The 24,248-nt window shown below is 39.6% G+C and overlaps 1 protein-coding gene and 1 pseudogene across 1 annotated transcript in view; both read left to right on the forward strand.

Annotated features, from left to right (window-relative positions):
• The first annotated feature begins 2,558 nt into the window (after window positions 1–2,558).
• LOC102868523 lies at window positions 2,559–8,212 on the forward strand (annotated as a pseudogene).
• Window positions 8,213–8,796: 584 nt separating this feature from the next.
• EDC3 (enhancer of mRNA decapping 3) overlaps window positions 8,797–24,248 on the forward strand; it is a 49,629-nt gene continuing 34,177 nt past the window's right edge. Inside the window, exons 1-2 of the mRNA XM_006888299.1 lie at window positions 8,797–8,978; window positions 12,245–12,549. Coding sequence (XP_006888361.1) covers window positions 8,815–8,978; window positions 12,245–12,549 — 469 coding nt within the window. The 5' untranslated portion in view covers window positions 8,797–8,814. The remainder of the gene's footprint in view (window positions 8,979–12,244; window positions 12,550–24,248) is intronic.

Below are 24,248 nucleotides of genomic sequence, written 5' to 3' on the forward strand. Positions count from 1 at the left end.
ACAGCATTGGCAAAAAAATAAGAGCTCAGGAATTGATGTGATAATTGTAAATGTTATGTGAGAGCAAGTAATTGACTTGTTTCAATTAACAGACACAGCATTGGATGCACTCACCAGTGTATGCCAGGAAATTTGGAGGACAGCTGTCTGTCCAATGAATTGGAAGAGGTCTATATTTGTTACTTTTCCCAAGAAGGGTGATCCAACTGAATGTGGAAATTATCGAACAATACCATTGATACCACATGCTAGCAAAATACTGCTGAAGAACATGAAAACCCCCCCTGGAACAGTACGTAGATAGGAAATTGCCAGAAGTTCAAGCAGGATTTAGAAGAGGCCATGGCGCCAGCAATATTATGTTGATGTCAGATAGATCCTGGCTGAAAGTAAATACCAGAAGAATGTCTAATTGTGCTTTATTGACTATGCAAAGGCATTTGACTGTGTGGATCATATCACGTGTGGCTGACATTGAGAAGAATGGGACTCGCAGAGCACTTGATTATGCTCATGAGGAACCTATACCTTGATCAAGAGGCTGTTGTACGAATGGAGCAGGGGAGCATTACATGGTTTGGAATTAAGAAGGGAGTGCATCAGGGATGTATTGTGTCTCCACGCCTGAACATTCCATGGATGGCCAAGAAAATGAATAACTATGTCTTGGAGAGGATGCAGCCAGAATGCTGTTTGGAGGCAAGAATGATGAGGTTTCACCTCACGTATTCTGGACATTATTAGAAGGTGCTATTCGTTGGAGTGGGACATGATGCTGGGAAGGGTGCAGGGTCAGCGAAGGAAAGGAAGACCCTCAATCAGATGGATTGACAAGGTGACTGCTGCAGTGGGCTGTTGTGTGTCCGAAAGTGTGAAGATGGTGCAGGATAGGACTGGTTTCAGATCTTTTGTTCATAGGGTCGCTAGGAGTCATAGGGTCACTATGAGTCATACTTGAGCCAATGGCACCTAACAACAACATACTTTGTTGGTGAGATTGTAAAATGGTACGACCACTCTGGAAGGCAGTTTGGTGCTTTCTCAAAAAGCTGAACTTAGAAATTTGATAGGATCCAGTGATTCCATTGCTTGGAATATACTCCAAGTAAATGATAACTGAGGATCAAATGAAGACTTGTACACCAATATTCATAACAGCATTATGCACCATCATAAGAACATGGAAACAGCCCAAATGTCCAACCACAAATGAATGGATTGAGAAGTTGTGGTACATTCATATAATGGAATACTATGCAGTGTGCAGGAGCAATCGTTTTGTAAACTACCTAACTTGGGAGGGACTGGAGAGCATGATGCTGAGTGAACTAACTCCGTCCAACAAGGACAAATACTGTATAAGACCATTATTGTAGAAATAATATGAGGGTCCAAAGTGAGGGAGGGTGGAAGCAGGGGTGAGGATAGGTGAGGGGATGGGGTGTTAATCATAAGGTTGCACAATTTGCTGGGTGGGGAGGTGAAGGAAATGGAAAGAATCTTTTGTCAAAAACAGTGTATTCAAACTGTAAATAAACCAGTATTTTTAAGTCTGCCATACTGTTTTTGAGGTCTGCCATACTGTTTTTGAGATTGTTGTTGTCGTCATATGCCATCTATTTGCCTGCAACTCATAGTGACCATATGTACAACCCGTCCTCTATCCTTTGCCAATCTTACTGTCACTGATTTACCTACCCCCATTACTCCAGTCACCGAATCAATCCATCTCATCAAGGATCTTCCTCTCTTGTGCTGTTCCTCCACCCTCCCAAGCATGATGTCCTTCTCCAAGAACTGATCCCACTTTGCAGTATGTCCCAAAGTATGTCAGACGAAGCAACAGAATCCTTGCCTCCAAGGAGCAGCCTGGCTTCACCCTTTCCAGGATGAACTTGTTTGTTATCCTAGCAATCCATGCAATACTCTTCTCCAGCACTACAGCTCAAAGGCATCAATTCTCCTTCTATCATTGCTAGTCCAGCTTTCCAATAGCAAGTAACTTTAAAGACCATGGCCTGTAGCAGGTGCACTTTAGTCTCCAGACTGACATTGTTGCTCTTTAGTACTTTGGAAAGGCCTCTGACAACAGACTTTCCCAATGCAATTAATCTTTTAATTTCCTGGCTGCTGGTGCCAAGAGTGTTGATTGTAGAGCCAAGCAAACTGAAGCTGTTAACAATCTCAATCTCTTCACCAACTATCATGATGTTTCCAATCAGCCCCGTTGTGAAAATCTTTGTTTTCTTGATGTTGAGCTTCAATCCAATTGAAGGCTACAAGCCTTGACCCTCTGCAACAAGTGCTTCAGGTCCTCTTCAGTTTCAGCAAGTGGGGTAGTGTCATCTACATAACGCAGATTGTTGATTAGTCTACCTCCAGTTCTGATGTCACATTTCTCCTCATAGAGCCCAGCCTCCTGGATAATCTGCTCTGTGTATAAATTGAAAAGATATGGAGATAGGACACATCCTTGGTGCACACCCTTCCCAGTTTTGAACCATAACAGTGTAGCTGTATCACTTTATCAGTAATATAAGGGGTTCCCAATTATAGCCATGATGTTCGGTTCCATCAAGGTAAGTACAACTCACAGCGAACCTGTGAACAGCAGATCTGTACCTTAACCTATCCTGTATCCTCACAATCTTTGGCATTCTTAAACCCATTGGTGCAGTCACTGTGTCAGTTCACCTGATGGAAGGTCTTTTCTTTTGCTGACCCTCCACCTTTCCAAATATGATGTCCCTTTCCAAGGAGTAGCCTCTCCTAGCAACATACTAAAAGTATGTGGAAACAAACCTTTGTTATTTTTGTCTTCAAGGAGCACTTTGTTTGGACCTTCTCCAAGACATACCTGTTTGGGGGTTTTTTGCAATCCATGGGATATTCAGCATTCTTCCCAACACCACAGCTCAAAAGCATCAATTACTTTGTCATCCTTCTTCAGGGTCCAGCTCTCAGATGCATAGCAAGTGATTGAAAAGGCCATCACCTGAAAGAGAAGTACCTTAGTCCTCAAACTGATAAATTGTTCCTTAATTATTTTTTTTTTTTAATTTAGGTTGTTTATTTTTCATTTCAATGAACATCTACAGAGATTTTGGGATTCCATTCATTCATTGTTGCACCCTTCTCTCCGCAACCCCCCCCCCCCCGGTTCCTTAATAATTTGAAGAGATCCCTGTCTGCAGACTTCCCCAGTGCATTGTCTCCTGATCCACTAACTGCTGGTACCAAGGATGTTGGATGTGTCAGTTTTGACCATGTCAATATTTTCACTATCATGGTGTTGCCTATTGGTCCAATGGTGAGAATTTGGGTTTGTGATGCTGAGATGCAATTAATATTCAAAGGTGTATTCTTTGATCTTCTTCAGCAAGAGCTTCAAGTTCTTCTCACTTTCAGCAAACAGGCTTACATCATCTGCATAATTGTAGGTTATTAATGAGTCTACCTCTGATCCTGATGCCATACTCTTCAGAGAGTTCAACTTGTCAAATAATTTGCTCAGTTTACAGATTGAATAAGTGAATAGTGAGGATACCCTGACACACCTTTCTTAATTTTAAAGTATGTAGTGTTTTCTTGTTCTGTTCATATGACAGCCTCTTGGTCTAGGTACAGATTTCTCAGGATCATCATTAAGTGTTCTGGGATTCCCATTTTTTTCAATCTTGGCCATAATTTGTATGATCCACACAGTCACATGCATTTGCATAATTAATTAAGCACAAGTAGGCATTGTTCTGGTATTCTTTATTTTCAGCCAGGATCCATCTGACATCAGCATTGATACTCCTGGTGCCAGGGCCTCTTCTAAATGCAACTTGAACTTCTGGCAGTTCTGTACTGTTCCGGATATTTTTAAACTTGAGCCGTGATTATAGCTGTGAAATAATCTTAATGTTTTTTTATTTTTATTTCTCTGGTAAATAATGATGTTAAACAACTTTCTGTTAGTTTTTCTTTGCTTTGGCAGGCCATTGGTTCAGTGGTAGATATCCATTACCTTCCCTTTGGGAGAATCAGTCACTGAGAGACTGTCAGTGAAGACTTGTCACTGAGAGACTGTCAGTGAAGACTTGTATCTTCCTATAATGCTGAATAGGTTTTAGTGGAGCTTCAGATTAAGACAGACTGGGGGGAAGTCCTGATGATGTAATTCTGAAAAATAAGCTAATAAAAACACTATGAATCACAACTGTTAGACCCTGTTAAGTATGCGTTCGGGTTACTTGAAGACGGCATTAACCTTGGATTTAATTTGTTCTTTTTACCCTAGCTGCTCAAGATAAAAAGTTTGTAGCACTGATTTTAAAATCTTTCTTTTCTCCTTTTCTAATAAAGCATTTAAAGCAATAAACTTCTTTTCAGGTACTGTTTAAGCACTAACTAAATTTTTGTCTGCTATGTTTTCATTATCAGCATCAACTATTTTCTGATTTCTCCTTTAACCCATAGATTATTTAGAAATGCCTTACTTAATTTTCAAATATCTGGATATATTTTTTTTCAAAGACAAGATGAATATTTTAATTCAGTTTCAGAAAAATGTCACATGAGTTTGAATTAGAAAACATGACATTAAGAGGCCTTGTTTTCTTAGAAGTGCAAGGAAGAAAAAACAAATTATGTTCAATGATAATGTTCAATGGATCGTCCTCTTATATGGCCTTTTCCAAAGCACCTGCTGCCAGAGCCAACCCTCTTTATCTCCCTCTAGCTAGGCCAGGCTAATTTTCCCCACTCCCACCATCTTCTTTCAGTCACAGTGTGTGGGAGCTAAAGACCCTGGGCTCTGACCAATGAACAGAACTGTCCTTTAAGCCAGCAACCCACAGAGAGTGGCACCCAAAGCCCCACCCCCAGCCCTTAGGGTAGAGGCCATAGAGCTGGCCTTGTTTCCACTGTCTCGGGCAGAAGGAGTCAAAAACTGACCCTCAGCACAAATCAAAGCTCAATATGGAAAGAGAATAAAGGCCTAGAGTAGGCTGCAACCTGGGGGCAAAAAAGTGAGTTTTTGCAGCCATTCCATCTTAAGAAATAAGAGGAAAATGAGACCCTTTTCCATTACTTTGGTTATACAATGTTCTCTACTGAGTTTCAAGGGGATTTGCAAGTATAATGGGTTTAATCAATCAGGAAATATCTGGATATATTTAAAACATCTTGTTGATTTCAAATTTGATTCAATTGTGGCTAGAAAATGTACTTAATAATTTTTTTATTAATTTTAATGAGCGTTTACAGAGATTTTGGATTTCCATTCATTCATTATTGCATTTTTCTCCCTGCCCACCCCTCCCTCTAGTTCGCTCTTTGAAAAGTAAAAGAAAAATTCTTTCATTGGTATACAATTCCCACCCATTCCCACCCTCACCCCACCCCACCCCACCCCTTCCCAGTATACACTCCACTATGCAACCTTCACTCTGGACTCTTGTTACAACCATAATACCCAATCATATATCACTTTTAAACAGTTTTCTCCCTCATCTGTTTCAATGCAGTATACATAATTAATCCAGTTTTTCTCAGTCTCACCCCAGCCCTGATGTCAGTCCCGTTCTACAACAGTGGCACTATGCAGTCTTTGTCCTTTGTGACTGAGAGAGTTCACTCAGCATAATGTCCTCCAGGGTCACCCGTTTTGAATAATATTGCATGAGTTCCTTATGTTTCAGTGCAACATAGTATTGCATTATGTGACTGTGCCAGAGTTTCTCTATACATTCCTTTGTTGATGGGCACTTGGATTGTTTCCAACTCTTTGCTATTGTGAACAAAGCCACAATAAACATGGGTTTGTATTTATCTGCTTGGGTGGCAGTTATGGTTACTTTAGGGTATATTCCCAGTAATGGAATTGCTGGGTCAAATGGTATTTCTATTTGCAACTTTTTGAGAGAGCTGCCATACTGCCTTCCATAGTGGTTGCACCATTTTACACTCCTACCAACAGTGAATAAGGGTTCCAGTTTCTCCACAGCCTTGTCAGCATTTGATGTTTGCTATTCTGTTTTGCTATTCTTACTGGGGTGAGATGATATCTCATAGTTGTTTTGATTTGCATCTCTCTCAGAGCTAGGGATTTTGAATATTTATGTATTTGTTGGTCATCTGAATGTCTTTGGTGAAGTGTCTGTTTACATCTTGTGCCCATTTTTCTATTGGATTATTTACCTTTATCTTGTGGTGCTCGAGTATTTTGTAAATTCTGGATATGTCCCTTTTCTGACATGTCATTACCAAATATTTTTTTCCAATCTGTGGCTTCCCTTTTTACTCTTTTGAAAAGGTTTTTAGATGTGCATAGGGATTTGATTTCTTAGAAGGTCCCATTCATCTATTTGATCCTCTCCTGGTTGTAGATTTTTCAGGATGCTTGGAAGACTGTTTATGTTGTGGATTAGGGCTACTAGAGTTCTTCCAAGCTTTTCTTAAATGAAGTTTATAGTCCTTGGTTTTAGTCCTAGGTCCATGTTCCATTTTGAGTTGGTTTTTGTGTATGGAGTGAGGTGTGTGGATCTTGCAGAATGTACTTAATAATCTTAAACCTTTGACATTTATTAATACAGGTTTACCTTGGAGTAATGGAAGTTCCGTTTTAGTCCATCACAATAAAGCCCGTTCTATGATAAAGTGAATCAGGTGGCTTTATTTGTTTACTAGCAAGGTGGAGGGTCAGTGAAAGAGAGGAACCCTCAATAAGATGGATTGACACAGTGACTATTGCAATGGGCTCAAGTATGTCAGAGATGGTGAGGATGGCACAAGATAGGACAGGGTTCAGATCTGTTGTTCTAAGGACCACTATGAGTCATACTCGACTTGAGAGTACCTAACAGTGATAGTGCTTATAAATGTTATGTTTACATTAGGAGCCCTGGGCATGCAGTGGTTAAGAGCTTGACTCCCAGATGGAAGATTGTTGGTTCATATCCACTAGTTGTTCAAAGGAAAAGGATGAGGCATTCTGCCTCTTTAAGACTTGTAGTTTTAGAAGCCCTTCAAGGCAGTTCTTTCTACTCTGCCCAGGAGAACCACTTTGAGGTGGAACCAACCTGATGATAAAAGGTTTGGTTTGGGAGGTCTATGAAGTCTATTGTGAAAAAACTTGAAGTATAATAGTAATTACCAAGATGTGACATAGACACCAAGTGGCACATGCTTTTTTTAAAAAAAAAAAATTACATCAGTAGACTTGTGCACTATCTGTGCAATACAATAAAATGAACTATACCTGTATTTATCTAAAAACTGGCATTTGTGGGTGAGCATTCCATATGGACTTGAAATGTTTATTCTGTAGTTGTATGTTTATTGTTTTATAGTGCCTTCAAACAGATTTTTTCCTTTGCTCTTATTCTGTTTAAAATTTTACCACTGTCCTGCCTATCCTGAGTGTCCTTCTGGCATTGCTGCTGCTTCTGGTCGTGGGCGTTAAGGCGTCAAGGTTACTTTGTGGAGCTGGAGCATTGGCCGCTCAGGCCTTGAGGGCCCGCAGTTCCAATGGCGTTGCTGTCATGCACTCGATGACATCTGGAGGTGGCGTGCCTACCGATGATGATCAGGCGACAGGGTTGGAGCGGGAGGTCATGATGGCTGCCCGCAAAGGCCAGGATCCATACAATATGCTTGCTACAAAGGCAGCTGCAGGCACTAAGGAAGATCCTAATTTGGTTCCCTCCATCACCAAGATAGAAGGAGAATTGATGCCTTTGAGCTGTGGCGCTGGAGAAGAGTATTGAGAATACCATGGACTGCTAGGAAAACAAACAGATTTGTCCTGGAAAGGGTTAAACCGGCGTCTAACATACTTTGGACATGTTCTGAGGAGAGACCGGTCCTTGGAGAAGGACATCATGCTTGGGCGGGTGGAGGGACGGCGCAGGAGAAAAAGGCCCTCTATGAGCTGGATTGATTCAGTGACTGGGATAATTGGGATGGGAGTGTCAGAGACAGTGCGATTGGCATAGGACAGAGCAGAGTTTAGGGCTGTTGTACATAGGGTCGCCATGAGTCACAAGAGAAACAACGGCACATAACAACAACAACCACCACCATCACCAATAAGTGAATAGTAGGTTGCATCTGTGAAGAAGACAACAGTGCTGTGATCTGGTTTTGGCTACACAAAGGTGATGCACAGCGATGCCCTAATTGTGGGACCCATTACAAGCTGGTGCCCCACCAGTTAGCTCACTGAGTGAGCCCCTGATTGTGCTCATGCTCTCACTGGTCTGAAGGTGCTGGAATATTTCCTTCTTTCTAATAAAGACTAGCTACTGCTTTGGTTCCTCCTCCCATAAAAAAAAAATAAAAAAATTTACCACTGTCAGCAAAAGTGTTAGTCTGATAGAAGCTATTCTTGGCCTGTAAATAATTTTTTCCATGCATAATTTCTTGGGAATATATTCTCCTTGAAAGCATTCCAGTAAAGTAAATATATAGCAAATATAGTAAATACTCTCAGAAAAAAATTAATAAATAACATGCTCAGGTATAAACAGATTACAGTTTATGTTATTTGATGTCTAGGGAAATATCATCTTTACCCAGCATATGTGCTTAAAGCAACTGAAATCTGGATATTAAATTATATTAATTACTCATTTGTGTACCCTACAGAAAAGAAGTTTTCATTTTGTTTTATTACTTCACTTAAGAATATGTTTTATTAAGCCATATCTGGTACCGAACCTTATATATAACAGCACTGAGTTAATATTTGTGAAATTTAATTAAAAATCAATGTGTTTCTCCAGGTACAGTGACTGCTTCTTTCTCTGGTGGTCTCATATCTGAAACATGGCTGCAGATTGGCTGGGCAGTATTGTGTCCATCAACTGTGGAGACAGCTTGGGTGTCTATCAGGGACGAGTGTCAGCAGTGGATCAAGTCAGCCAGACCATTTCTCTGACCCGGCCTTTCCACAATGGAGTGAAGTGTCTTGTGCCGGAAGTTACCTTCAGGTGAGTGTTCTGACTGACTTCGATGTCTCAGGAGCCTGAGTGAGCCTATGTTTGCTTGTCTGTATTCTCTTCCATAGGTTGCTTTTAACTGTAAGGTATTAGACTTTACAGTCGGGCTGCTTTTCTTAGAGATGTTTTGCTGTAATTAGCTTTGAGCTGATGCATCGAGTTTAGGAAACCATTTTCTTACATATATCAGGCACAGTATTGTATTACTTATAAGATCAATTTCAGAATAGCCTTCCTGCCTCACTATACTTTTAGGATTCTTTCTCACTTTTGTATCATTATTCTTTTTTCCCTTCTGCAGGCTCCTTCATAAATTTTTCTCTCTGCAGATTTGTAAAATAATTTATTCCCAAAAGCACACTGTGGCTAGTTCCTAAAGTCTTTAGTTACCAAAAAATCTTTTTCTTACTCTTTGCCAGCAAATCTCAAGTTTGATGTTTTTACATCCCTCTTTTTGTTAATAGTTTAGCAGGTACCCTGCCTTTTTTCTGTAACCACACACTCCCCCACCCCCACCCCAAGAATAAAAGGATGAGCTTTTTTTGCAAGAGCTTCTTTGGGCTTTCTGAGCAATCCCTTCCCTGTATATACACATATGACCTTTTCTGTAGGCATACCCATACTTAGATGTTACTTCCCTGCATTCTCAGTAGAAGAAATACCTTTTGAATTCAGGGACATTCTTAAATGGTTATTCCTTTCTATCTCTTGAGGGATCTACTCCATCCCCTTTTTGTCTTCTTGTCTTAACTTTTATATATCTTTACTTTTCTTCATATTCCCAGACCAATTCCATATTAAAAGTCGTCCACTCCCTGACCTTGCACTTGTTACTGCATGTTACCCGGTAATTTCCTTGCCCTTTCAAGTCATGTTTATTTACAGAACAAAACAATCTCCTCTGTTCCCTTCATGATCTCATCTTCTAATTTCTACTTTGTCGTTTCTGTTTTCCCCCATCCTTAGCCAATCATTGTGTTTTTTCTCTAACTTTTTGTCCTTAACCAACTCTTGCTGATGTTTCAAGTGATTTAGTTACCAAATAAGTGGCAGTGTGTTAATTCTGATCTTACTTGAATTCCCCTAACCTCTTTAAGTTCCCTCTTCTCTTAATTTCCCTGTGACTATTTTGAATTTTCTTTTTTTCCTTTTCTTTGTATCTTTATCATCCCAGTTCTTGTTCTCTCTCCCCCCCTTTCCTACTTACATTTTTCTGTTCATGTTTCAGAAGTGGATGGCCTGTCCTTCTTCCTACTCTAGGAGCTCTGTTTCAACCTCTCCACCATGGGTGACTCTTTTGGTACCTGAGACACTGGTGGCACAAATCCCATTATTAGAGCACCTAACGAGTTACACCAGGTTTAAGATCAGGAAGGGTGTGTGTCAGGGTTGTGTCTTAGCTCCATACCTATTCAGTCTGTGTGCTGAGCAAATAATTTCCAAAGTCAAAGTCTTTGAAGAAGAGTATGGCATCAAGCATAGAGGAAAACTCATCAATAACATGCATTATGGTAAAGACACAACTTTGCTTGCTCAAAGTGAGGAGAATGTGAAATGCTTGCTACAGAAGATCAAAGATTATACAGCTTTTGCTATGGATTACACCTAAGCATCAAGAAGACAAAGATCTTCACCACAGGCCCAAGAGTCAACATTGTTATAGGTGGAGAAAAGATTGAAGCTGTCGGTAATTTCATCTTGCTTAGATCAACAATAATTAAAACCCTTGGAACCAGCAGTCAGGAAATCAGTAGATGTATTACATTGGGCAAGTTTGCTGTCAAGAATCTCTCCAAAATACTGAAGACCAATGATGTCAGTTTGAAATTAAGATGCTCTTGATTCAGACAGTGGTCATCTTAATCACCTGTTGTGCATCAGTGAGCTTGACAACAAATAAGGATGACAGAAGAAGAGTTGGTTTCTTTGAGTTGTGGTGCTGGAAAAGAGTACTGAATACCTGTGGACTGCCAAAAGAACAAACAAGTATGTCTTATAAAGGTGTGGTCAGGGTGCTCCTTGGAGGCAAGGATAATGAAGCTTCATCTTTTATACTTTGGACATGTATCTAGGTGAGGCTATTCCTTGGAAAGGGACATTATGCTTGGAAATATGGAGGGTCAGTGAGGGAGAAGACGACCCTCAGTGAGATAAATTGACACTGTGACTTCAGTAATGGGTTTGTAGTGTTTTAGAGATGATGAAGATGTCAACAGGATAGAGTAAGTTTCAGGTCAGCTATTCATAGGGTCGTTGTGAGTCAGCCTCAACTTGATACCACCTAACAACAACTGTTCTCAGCCTGTGTTCTCTATAATCTCATTGGTATATTCTTACATGTCAAGACTCCCATTTATTGAATTATATTTACTTAAAGATTTCTTCCAATAATCTAACCATTTTTGTAGTAACAGCTTTGACTCAAGCTAGAAACTTAGGAATCAGCATACCCTTTCTCTTTAATCGTCATGCTTTGTCTATAAATCCCATAGATTCTAAATGTGTCTGGATTCCAGTCTCCTCTTTTCCTTTCCATTTTCACATGTCCTGTTCATCTACTTTTAAATTTTAACCTAGCCTTCCAACTAGAACCGCTAGTGGCCCCCTACAAGTAATCTTTTCTTTTAATAATACCATAGTGCCTGTAGCTCTTCAGATAGGCCACATTTTACAGTTTTTCCATCTGTGAGACTCTGCCCAAAATTCCTCTTCCTTTACCATCCCTTAATCTTATTCCTCTTCCTTGTTCAGATCTGGTTTAAATGTTGTATCCACCTTCACCAGAGTAATTTAGATAGTCTACTTTTGTACACACTTCTGTATTGGCTATCAACTTGTCTTTTCCCCAGATCAGACATCAAATTCCTTGTTCGTACATGTTGGTTGCTGTCTTTTTATACTGCATTCCTAGCTTAGGGGTTAGAATATAATTAGCACTCTATTCCTGTGAGAGTGAGTGAGTGAGTGACTGACTGACTGAATGAATGAATGAATGAATGGAGAGGGAGCCATAAGACATTCTGGACATTTAAGATGATGATGGTAGCTTTGCTAATAACTATGGGCCAGTACCATGTCGATTAAATATCAGTGCCTAAGCTGTGTCTCTGAGTGCTCTACCGCTTTTCCTAATTTCTGTCTTCTGAGAATCATTGAAATACAGTAGCCCTGCAGAGGTGTAATTGGTTAATATTGATCCCAGTTTCATGACTTTTGTCACTGTTATTTTGAGATTTGGACTCTTTTGTGTATTTCAGGGCAGGTGACATTATGGAATTAAAAATTCTGGAGATCCCAGGTCCTGGAGACCAACATTTTGGAGATCATCAGACAGAATTAGGTGTTGGGTACCAAGTGGGGATCAGTCAGAACGGCATGGGCAAGTTGGTCAAGAAACCAGTTTCATCCAGCAGTGCCCCTCAGAACATACCTAAAAGGACAGATGTGAAGAGTCAAGATGTTGCAATTTCCCCCCAGCAACAACAGTGCTCAAAAAGCTATGTGGACAGACACATGGAATCCTTGAGTCAATCCAAAAGTTTCCGTCGTCGGCACAACTCTTGTAAGTTGGATTATGTCTGCATTTCTTCTTTATCTGATTGATGTTTTAGGATTTTAAGCTCTTCATCCTTCTGAAAATGACACTGAATAGAACTTCACAAAGTGGTGATGGTGTGGAGTACTGTCGAGTTGGAACCAACCCATAGCTGACCCTTTGGCAGGTTTTCAGAGAGGCAGTTAATCGAACAGGAGCAGCTTGTGTAGCTTCTTACCACTAGGCCACCTGAGTATTAGAGAACATATTAGGGAATCACAAGATATTAGGGAATTGAATAAACTGTTGGTGATGCATGCCAATTCCTTGACCTTCTACCCCTCCATCCCTTCCTTCATGAAAGATTAGTGATATACCTAGAATTCATTGAAACTTGATGATTTTTTACTCTGGTAACTAATGGTGGTACTGATGATTAACTGTGAACCTGTAGCTGTGCTGTTCTTGGGGCTTCTTGGATAAATTCTTTTTTAATTTGGCTCCCATCCTCAGAGGAGAACAGGGGACTGGTGCAGACATTTTACTTATCTGTGGGAGAAAGATGAAGCAGTCTCTTCACAAAACACTCATAGGTGCAGAAACCCTGTGAAAGATTGTCATGAGTCAGAATCCACTTGGCTTTCTTTGGTTGGTTACTGACACATTAAGGAAAGTGCACTGATGCTTGTTGATGCCCAGGTTTGTCCATACCACAGTGTTGAATATTTAGTGCTGCTTATAGAGTTAGTTCACTCAAATCAGTTATGCTTTTCATCAGTGTTATTTTTAAAAATAGTTTTTAAATAAGTGTTTTAACTTTTACTTAGGTGGGTTTTCCCCAGAGGTTGTAGCAGGATATGGTGGAAATTTTTAATGAGTCTTCATTCACCTAACAGTACCAAGGTATAAGGTAAAGTCATGGTATGGCAGTACCTTTAAAAAGACAATTTAAAGTGACCTGGGACTCCAATCAACCCCCATTCAGAGTTTAGAACTTTCCAAAGATAACTTTTTTTTTGACCCATCTCCAAACTTTAACCATTTGTTTAATATATTACATATTGTCAAGAGACTTTAATAGATATGCTTTACTGCCCATTAATGTGGTTTGGAGAAACAAATAAAATTATTTGATATATATATATAAAATTTTGATTTATTTACAGAGTTTGAATACATTATTTTTCAGAAAAGATCCTTCCACCCTCCCATTGAATTGTGCAACCATATGATTAACACCCTGCCTGCCCCCCATCCTCACCCCTCTATTTCCACCCTCCTTCCCACCTTGGATCCTCATACTCATTCTACAGTAATAGTCTTATACAGTATTTGTCCTTGTGGGGACTGAGTTAGTTCACTCAGCATAATGCTCTCCAGCCCCTCCCAAGTTAGGTAATAATTTACAAAATGATTGCTTCTGTGTGCTATGTAGTATTCCATTGTATGAATGTACCACAACTTCTCAATCCATTTGTTTGTGGTTGGACATCTGGGCTGTTTCCATAATCTTGTGATGGTGAATAATGCTATGAACATTGATGTACAAGTTTCCATTTGAGCCTCAGTTCTCATTTTCTTGGGGTATAGCTGGGTCATATGGAATTTCTATGTTCACCTTTTGGGGAAGTGCCAAAATGTTTTCCAGAGTGATTGTACCATTGTACAATCCCACTAACAATGTAAAAGAGTTCCTATCTCACCATATCCTCTCCAACATTTATTACTTGTTATCCTGTCAAACTTTGCTACTACTTCTGGAGTGAGATGGTATCTTTTTTTGGTTTTGATTTGCATCTCTTATTGTCATGATTTGGAGCATTTCTTCATATCTCTTTGCCGTTTGAATATCTTTCTCTGAAAATTCTTTCCATGTCTTTTGCCCATTTTGTCATTGGGTTATTAGTCTTTTTCTGGTAGAGGCCCAGGAGTATTCTGTAAACTTTCATTATGAGACTCCTGTCTGAGGTGGTATTGTCAAATGTTTGTTCCGAGTCAGTAGGTTTTCTTTTTACCGTTGGAAAAAGTTTTTGATGAACACAGAGGTTTAATCTTTTGAAGGTCCTATTCATCAATTTTATCGTGTTCAGATTATATATTTCTGGCTATATTTGGAAATCTCTCTATACCGTGTACGAGGGCTTCTAAGCTTGATTCTAGTTTATCTCTTAGGAACTTTATGGTCTTGGGCTTTACTCTGAGTCTCTTAATCCATCTTGAGGTGATTTTTGTGTATGATGTGAGATGTGGATCCTGTTTGAGCTTTCTACAGGTAGCAGTCCAGTTTTGCCAGCACCATTTGTTGAAGAGGTTGTCATTTCCCATTTGGTAACTTTGATTTCCTTGTCGAATATCATTTGACCATAGATAGCTAGGTCTATTTTCTTTTTTTTTTTGTGTGTGTGTGTGTGTGTGTACCGTCAAATCAGATCTGACTGGTATAGGAGGAGATTGTTCCTCCCTTTCCAGCAGAGCATCTGGTGGATTCGAACCATGCACCTATTGGTTTGCAGTGCAGCTTCTTGCCACTAGGCCACCAGAGCTCGCCTAGGTCTATTTTCTGGGTTCTCAGTTATGTTCCACTGATCTATGTGCCTGTCATTGCACGAATACCATTCTGTTTTGGTTACTGCTGCTGTGTAAATAGATATTAAGGTCAGGGTGTGCTATACCTCCCACTTTATTTTTGTTTCTCAGAAGTGTTTTCCTTATTTGGGGTCTCTTGCCTCTCCAGATAAACTTGACAATTTCCCTTTCGATCTCCTTGAAAAATGAATTTGGTATCTGGATTGGAATTGCATTGAATATGTAGTTGCTTTTGGTAGGATTGTCATTTTTACAATATTGAGTCTTCCTATCCATGAGAGGGGCACATTTTTTCATTTCTTTAAGTCTTTTACTGTGTCTTGCAGAAATGTTCTGTAGTTTTCTTTTGTATCTCTAGTTACGCCCACTCTGAAGTATCTCAGTTTGTGGTTGGATATTATAAATGGTATTACTTTTGGGTTTCCTCCTCTGAGTTCTCTTCGTTAGTAAGAGGAATCCCTCAGATTTTTGGATATTTATCTTATATCCTGCCACTCCACTAAATTAGCCTACCAGCTCTAACAGTTTTTTGTTAAGTCTTTGAGTTTTCTATGTACACTCTCATATCATCTGCATAAAGCAATATTTTAACCATCTCTTTGCTGATCTGGATGTCTTTTTAATTCCTTCTCTTGTTGTATTGCTCTATGAGCACTTCCAGTACAATATTGAATAGAATTGGTGACAGTGGATGCAAAGATACTTTTTGATGTCATTTTTGGTTTTCTCCTATCGTCTCAGTGACATGGATCCCTGCAGATAGCATGTTAGTGTTCAAAACACAATAAAATGTGTTCTGTGAAGTTTAGCTTCTGCCATGACAACTGTATCAGAGCCAACATTTTAATTTTAAGTCTTGGAATTGCCTGATTAAAATAATGAAAAATTGAAATTTTATTCTTTGTTTGGAATTTAAAACTATTCCAGGGCAAGTTTTGTGTTGCCTTTGAAACAAAAATGTAGACTGATATGGAATTGTAATTTCTCTATTTTCCTTTTCTATCCTTAGAAAAACTCTAGCATTCTTACATGGAAAAATGACTGAAATGTATAATTCCTTACACAGTTGAAGATAGCCCTTATTAGAGATGATACCTGACTCACAACACATTTTAATTAGAATGGCTACACTTAAAAGAAACTCTTAAAGGATTACATTTCTAATAGCCATTTCTCCAAAGATGCTTGGGTATTTTTTTCTGAGAAATGGTATTAGAAACCAGGATTTAGACTCTAGATACACTAAGATTTCTGATAGAACAAGGAATAAATTTGTGTGTGCTAGTGCAAGAGAGCCCTGGTGGCCCCCCACTGGTAAGGAATTATGCTGCCAACCCAAAGATAGGCGGTTCAGGTTCACCAGCTGCTCCATGAGAGAAAGATGAGCAGATCTTCTCCCTTACGATTAACTCAGTGGCACCTATCAGTAACAATGCTAACCCTTTTGTGTATGCAGAAATAAAGATGGACAACTGTTCCAGTATGAGTTCATATTGTCTCAAACCCTAGTTCATTAATTCTAGCATTTTCCTTTTTCTTTACTATAAGATTTTTACTCCAACAATGAGAAATTGTCTCCTGTTATCTACTGTCCGTTTACTTAATCAATTTCATTGAACATGTATGGTAAAGAAACCCCTAAATCATTTCTGTCAAATCAGAATCAACTCATAGCTGCTCCTCCAATGACTCTTCAGAGGCCATAAATCACATAGGGAAAGATTACTCCATGGAGCAGCTGGAGGTTTTGAACAACTTACCTTTGGGCTTGAAGCACAACTTCTTACCCACTAGACCACCAGAGCTTCCTACATGTATGGTAGTATTAATCTTTATCTCCTGTGGGAACAAATAGAATACAGTATTTAGATGTAATTTCTTTCAAAACCTTTCATCTCACAAATTTTTATTTTCTAAGTTAACTTCAGTAAATGAGCTAGAGAACCTATATTGTCTCAAATCTGTAATACAATTAAATTGTTTTGTCATATTCTCCATTTCTTCTAAATGTTGTATGGTTTGACAGTTGTATATATTGATGTGAGTGGCATATACTTCCTAAACAACATGCCTCCAGAAGCTGTGAACTTTGATAAATGACAGTAGTTAAAGATAAGTTTCAGGCCTTTTGTTCATAAGGTCGCTATGAGTCATGCTTGACTCGAAGGCAATCAACAACAACAATCGACCCTTATAGTATCTTATAGAATTGTCCCTTATATTTATTTATAGGGACATTGGTTACAGGACACTACCACTCTGGCACAGATACAGAGTCTGTAGATGCTAAAATTGTTTATAGAAAATTATGTAATACTTGCATATAACCTATCTATATACATCCTTCCATGTAAAATGAGGGTCTGGCTTGTGGATGGCTAAGTCTGATCTCTACCAGGTTCTTAGTTCTGTCATTATGGTGTCTTATCCCTCCTCCCCCTCCTCCTTCCAGCAAGCTGGGGCAAAGGCCCATGGTTCTGATTCAGTGGAATAACAGTCCCAATGCAGCTCTACCCTTACATTGATTTCTGGTTCTCTGCTGTTTCTGCTCTTATCTAGGTCCCGGTCTGAGGTGCACAGGAATCTCTGGCCCTAAAGGATGTGCACTGTGTTCTGTGCTGCTGCTTAGTTACTGATACTGAGGTTTTTCTGCTGTTAAAACGGCTTAATTTTAATCTGGTAGGATGGCAAAACTAAAAGTTTGTAAGGCAGCTACTTCATGTCTCATGCCTGTATCCCATTTTACATGGTTAATTTCTATGTTACCCATCTCTATCAGGCAAATACTCTAATGAAACCAGCATTTACCTTTCTCTGAGGAATCTTCTATTCTGGTGAGAACTTTGAGAATCTGCATCTGTAAGCAAAGTTCAGCCCAAAGCAAGCCATTAGGTTATAGCAATCTGCACTACTTAACAGGATCAAACTTCTTCATCTGGTCCGCTCATTCCAACCATCCCTGACTAGGTCTAGTGGTCACCAGCCATCAGTCACTCGGGTCCTTTCATCCGCCTACATTTCAGACTGCCTGATCCTTTCACACTCAACTTTGGCCCTTCATATGGGCCATAAGTCCTCATGCCAGCTGCTCCTTTCCAATAACACTTTTTCATTTATCCTCACCATCTGTGCAAGCTAGGGCAACTGATGCCAATGAAATTCAGCTGGTCTCTTTGTTGTGGCATCCCATCCACTCCCACTCATCGGGTATACCCAGGTGGTCACCATGAGCTAGAATACTAGGCTACCGACTGGCCAGCTTCCACTTCTGGAAGGGGAGTCTTAATGGCCACAAACTTTTCCTTGCCTTTGTATGTTGAAAGCCAAATTGCATGCTCCAGTTTTAAGAAGTCTTGTTCTATTTATCTTTCTTTAAAGTCTAAATCTCCCAACTCAGAGTACTCTGTGGGGCTTAATTTCTCCCCAAAACTAAGCCCCTGTGCCCTTTACTAGGGTGTATTACTTTCAACAAGACTGCATCTCTAGGGCCAGTCTTTCCTTTTAGCATATTCAATCAAGTACTAGTTGAAGGTAAGCTTACATGTTTTTCCTATCTATAGTATCCAGTATTCACTTCTCTACATTTTAATAACACTATATATAGTAGAAACATCTGTATCCATCAAATGCAATCAACAAATAAACCTTAACACATAAACCTTTTTTAAAAAAGTAGTTTTGTCTTCATTTTCCATGCTTACATATCAGCCTTGACTATCAGCTGTTCATATGTACTTGAGCCTTTGCCTTTTTGTTTTAGCCAAAAGATTTTTTTTTTACTTCTCTTCACTCCTTTGTGGCAATACACTTACCACTTTAACTCTACTTCCAAGTCCCTAATTTCTTACTCTTGAAAAATTCCATGGTTTTAAAAAAAATCCATGATTCAATGAATCTGGAGCCATTAAACAAATCTCACTTTCTGTTACCATCTGTAAAAAAGAGTAGGGCCAACTTGAGAATGACCAAGTCTGATCTCCACTGACTTCACAGTGGTAGAAAGCTCGTAGTCCTGCCAGTTGTAGTGTTGCCTCACAAGTCCTTCAGCAAGCTTAGGGAAAGGTTCTGGCTCTGCTCTAGCACTAGCTCTGTGTGGCAGTAATCCTAAGCCATCTGTGTCTCACAGTGGTTTCTGGTTCTCTCTATATAAATATCTATCTATCAGGTCCCAGAGCTGACAAAAAAATGATAACTGGTGCTGGAGAAGAGCACTGAACATCCATCCCATGGTTTGCCAAGAGAACAAACAGCCATATGTCTTGGAGAGGGTGCAGCCAGAGTGCTGTTTAGAGGCAAGAATGATGAGGCTTCACCTCACATACTTTGGGAATGTTGCTAGGAGGTGCTATTCCTTGGAGAGGGACAGGATGCTGGGAAGAGTGAAGGATCAGCAAAGGAGAAGACTTTCATCCAGGTGGATTGACACCGTGACTGCTGCAAAGGGCTCTTGTGTGTCAGAAAGTATGAGGATGGTGCAGGACAGGACTGGTTTCAGATCTTTTGTTCATAGAGTTGCTACGAGTTGTACTCAACAGCAGCTAGTAACAACAACAGGGGCAGATTCAAAAGTATGGGTTCATTCTAACTATGGACTTGAGTAGTCATTGACTTCATAAAAGTTGAATTGGGGCTCTTTTCCTAAAGAACATGAAAGTAAATAGAAGGCATTTAGCTTATTTGTGTATGTTTTTGTTGTGTGCTGTTGAGTTGGAACTGAACCAAAGCTGACCCTCCAGCAGGTTTTCAGAAACAGTAAATTACACAGGAAAATATTGTGCATCCTTCTCCCATGGAGCCACTGGTGGATTTGAGCTACATGCCTTTGGGATTGCAGTTTTTTCCCACTAGGTTACCAGAGCTCCCTGTTTTATATGTTGTTGTTTTTATTGTTAAGTGCTGTCAAGTCGTAGATGACTCATAGTGACCCTCTGAACAAAAGACCAGGGCACTGTTCATAGAGTTTCTGGAGGCAAGCCATTTCAGAAGTGGATGCCACTCCTGCTTCCAAGCTTGTTTTAATCGGGAAGTTCCACCAAACACTGTCCACCATGGGTAACCATTATCACATTTGGCACATCAGTGTCACAGTGTTTAGCATCACAGCAACCATTAGTTACCTCTGTACAGCAAGGCACAGACCAGTGCTATACCATTTAGAAGAATGTTTGACAAAAAACAACTTAAACCAGTCCTGAGAGCCACAGATTAAAATCACCCACCATGGGCTTGGTAGCATAACTTTCTGTCCACTAGGCCAGGGTAGCTCATTCTATGTTGTTGTTATTGTTGTTAAGTGCCATCAAGTCGTAGATGACTTATAGTGGCCCTATGAATGAAAGACCTGAGCACTGTTCATAAAGTGCTTCCAAGCTTGTTTTAGTTGGGAAGCTCCACCAAATACTGTCCACCATAGGCAGAGATAATTCTATTGACCTGATACTAATCTTTGTTTTATTTATGGAAGTATAGGAGGAAATAAGGAAATGGAATTGAACCTTTTTTTTTAACCTCCATAGGTTTTTTTTCTTTATGTTAATGAAAGTTTACAGAGACTTATGGTTTCCAGTCATTCATTGTTGCACTTTTCTCCCCACCCCCTCATCTCCAATTCACTCTTCTTGAAAAGTAAAAGAAAAACTCTTTCATTGTTATGCACTCCCTCCCCCCAAGTCCACTCCACTATGCAACCTTCATTCTGGACTTCTGTAATGACAATAATACCCAATCATACATTCCTTTTAAGCAGTTCTCTCCCTTATCTGTTTCAATGCAGTATACATCATTCATCCCCCTCCTTCTCTGTCTTCTCTCAACCCTGATGTCAGTCCTGTTTTACAATGGTGGCCCCATACAATATTTGTCCTTTTATGACTGAGATATTTCATTCAGCATAATGTCCTACAGGGTCATCCATTTTGCATAATATTTCATAAGTTCCTTGTTTTTCAATGCTGCATAATATTCCATTGTGTGAATATACCAGATCTGCTCTATCCATTCATTTGTTTGTTAATGGGCACTTGGGCTGTTTCCAGCTCTTTGCTATTGCGAACAAAGCCACAATAAACATGGGTGTGCATATATCTACTTGGATGGTGGTTATGGTTTCTTTAGGGTAAATTCCCAGTAGTGGAATTGCTGGGTCAAATGATATTTCTATTGACAACTTTTTGAGAAAGCAACATACAGGCTTCCGTAGTGGTTGCACCATTTTACACTCCCACCAACAGTGAATAAGGATTCCAGTTTCTCCACAACTTTGCCAGCTTTTGATGTTTGCCGTTCTGTTATATTGTGCTATTCTTACTGGGGTGAGATGATACTTCAGAGTTGTTTTGGGAATGGAACTTTTCATTTGAAAGGTGTAGGGTGTTATCTTGTATGGTTGAGCATTAATGGTCAGTTTAGTCTAACATTGATCACACCATATGTGGTCAGGAGCTAATATTTACAGTTTTCATTATCCAAATGAAGTTTTAGGAAATTGCAAGTGGCAAAATACTCAGCTCCTAACTGAATAAGGTGATAGTTAAAGCCTCCCTCACAGCTCCATGGTAAAAATAAATGGCTGACTGTTTATGGAAAGAATACAGCCCAGAAAATCCTGTGGATCTGTTCTATTCAAATTAGCATTCTAGTCAAAGACTGTTCCATAAAATTTAGCAACAACTGAGGTGAGATCTTACTGACTTCTTAGCTTCCCTTTCATGTAAAACAGACTTGAAACCCCAGTACTGCTACGGGAATCCAGCAGGTTGACTCATTACCAGGTCCTGGAATTTAAGGTGTAAGAAGGTGGTCTCAGATAACCTTCTTGTGAAGCCCATGGAATCTGGCACTAAAACATTTTTGTTTGACCTTCAGGTGCCCCTTAGCGTGCTAAGTGCTGGGCATTCCCTTCTACAATATGTGTGTGACAAAAACCAATAAATAAGTGGCACTAAAGGTTACACAACAATGCATTTGTTACAGGATGTCCTAGCCAAAGGCTTTCTGTGCCAAACACTGGCAGCAAAATGGCACAGGAAGGCGGCCAGCCTCCAGTCTTAACATAATTACAAGTCTGGCCCTTGTGATTGAACAGTAAAGAAATCTAGGAAGCATTGTTTATCTTTTGCAAGGGAAGTCCTTTTCTCTTCCAGTGGCCAAAGTCCAGTTTAATCCATAGACAGAGCCAGGCCCTTTGGGATGAGTAAACCAAACGCTGAGGTGTCTGATTCACCCAGCTCTTCCCAATATGTGTATTAAACTATGAGAATAAGAAACAACTGAGCATGTTAGCCTACTTTTCTCTCAATTATTTGATACTGTCTTGTGTTGCTGACCTGTGATGTCATTATTTCCTTTTGGTTTATGTTTTAGACTTTCTGCTTTTCCTTGTCAGTCCATGTTTTTTGATGGACATTTGAGCTGTTTCCATTTTTTTGTGAATAAAACTGCTGTGAATATTGGTGTACACTATTTGTTTTTTGAAAAGCGTCTTGAGGCATGTGGAAGATGGATACAATGGATGGCTACTGTTGCTGCTATGTACCATTGCCTTGAGTATAACTCATAGTGACACTATGACACCAAATCCCATCCTGTGCCATCTTCATCATCTCTGCCATACTTGAGTCCATTGTTGCAGTCACTGTGTCAATCCATATAGTAAAGGGTTTTACTCTTTTTCAGTGACCCTCTCCCCTTTCCAAGCATGTTGTCCCTGCCTAAGAAATAACATTTCCTAACAACATGCCCAACGTATGTGAGCCTTGCCATCCTTGCCTTTGAGGAGCACTCTGGCTACACCTTCTCCAAGACAAATCTGTTTGTTATTTTGGTGTCCATGGTATATATCCACTACTCTTATACAACACAGCAATGAAAGGCATTGGTTCTTCGAATTTAAGATTTTTGTGAGAATCCTCTAAAGAATCGTTTGGATATCTGGATCAGATGCCTGAAGGTCCTGTCTAAGAATGCAAATTTGGAAGTCACTGGCCATTATAGAGAGAATTTTAAATTATGGGAGTAGGCCATATAAACATATTACAAAAGGAGTAAAACAGAATGGAAAAAATTAAATTCTAGTTCGAATCCATCAGTTGCTTTGCTGGAGAAGGGGGGGGGGGTCAATCTCCTCCTGTACCAGTTAGATTAGATTTGTTGGTACACACATACACAAAATAATAAATTTTTTTAAAAAATTAAATTCCAAACACAGAAAAGGGCGCTATTTCACAGTTGGGCAGGAGTAAGAGTGGTCAGAAAGGTTTAAGAGGAAAATAAAGAACATTCCAAGAGATGAAGGTTTCAAAGAGTAAGTAGTCATTTCTGTTGACTGCTCCTGAGTTTCAACTTGCTTTTTTTCTCCCATTATCTTTTATAAGGCCAAAAGTCGATGCTGGCTAGTTTAGGACTATGACCTAATTAAGGATGTTCCATTCCACCCTTATCCTCTTGAAGCAGATTGGTTTATCACCTCAAGAGATGGTAACATTACTAGAAGTGCCTCTGATCTCAATGCCTTGTTAACATCATGTTGTTGTTAGGCACCATTGAGTCATGTATATACCAACCTGTGAACAACAGATCTGAACCCTGTTTTATCCTGTACCAGCTGCACACTTCCTGACACACTAGAGCCCATTGTGTCAGTCCACCACATTGAAAGTCTTCCTGTCTTTTGCCAATCTTCTGTCTTGTCTCTCTCTAAAGAATAGCCCCTCCTAGCAACATGCCCGAAGTATGTGAGGCTTTATCATCTTTTGCCTCCAAGGAGCGTTCTGGCTACACTTTCTCCACTTTTTATTCATTTGGCCATCCATGGATAATTCTTCTGTACTCCTTATTCATTGACTAGCTCTCAGATTCATAGCAAGTGATTGGAAAGACTATGGCCTGAATCAGATGTTCCTTTGTCCTCAAACTGAAATCAATACTCCTCAGTGTTAACTTGTATTGTAACTCCTAATGTTACATTAACATCATAGAGACTAGGATTTACTAGAACGACTACGTAATAATAAGAATCATAGCTTAGAATTTGTTAATTTGTTGTCTAAACTTGGAATTTCCAAGTGCTGGAGTCTAGCCTGAAACCAAATAAAAATAAAAAGGCTGCTTGTTGGGTAAGCATGAATTTAAGAGCAAATTTA

Source organism: Elephantulus edwardii, unplaced genomic scaffold, assembly GCF_000299155.1.
Source record: "Elephantulus edwardii isolate Elephantulus edwardi_28Jun2011 unplaced genomic scaffold, EleEdw1.0 scaffold00066, whole genome shotgun sequence".
Classification (NCBI taxonomy): Eukaryota; Metazoa; Chordata; class Mammalia; order Macroscelidea; family Macroscelididae; genus Elephantulus; species Elephantulus edwardii.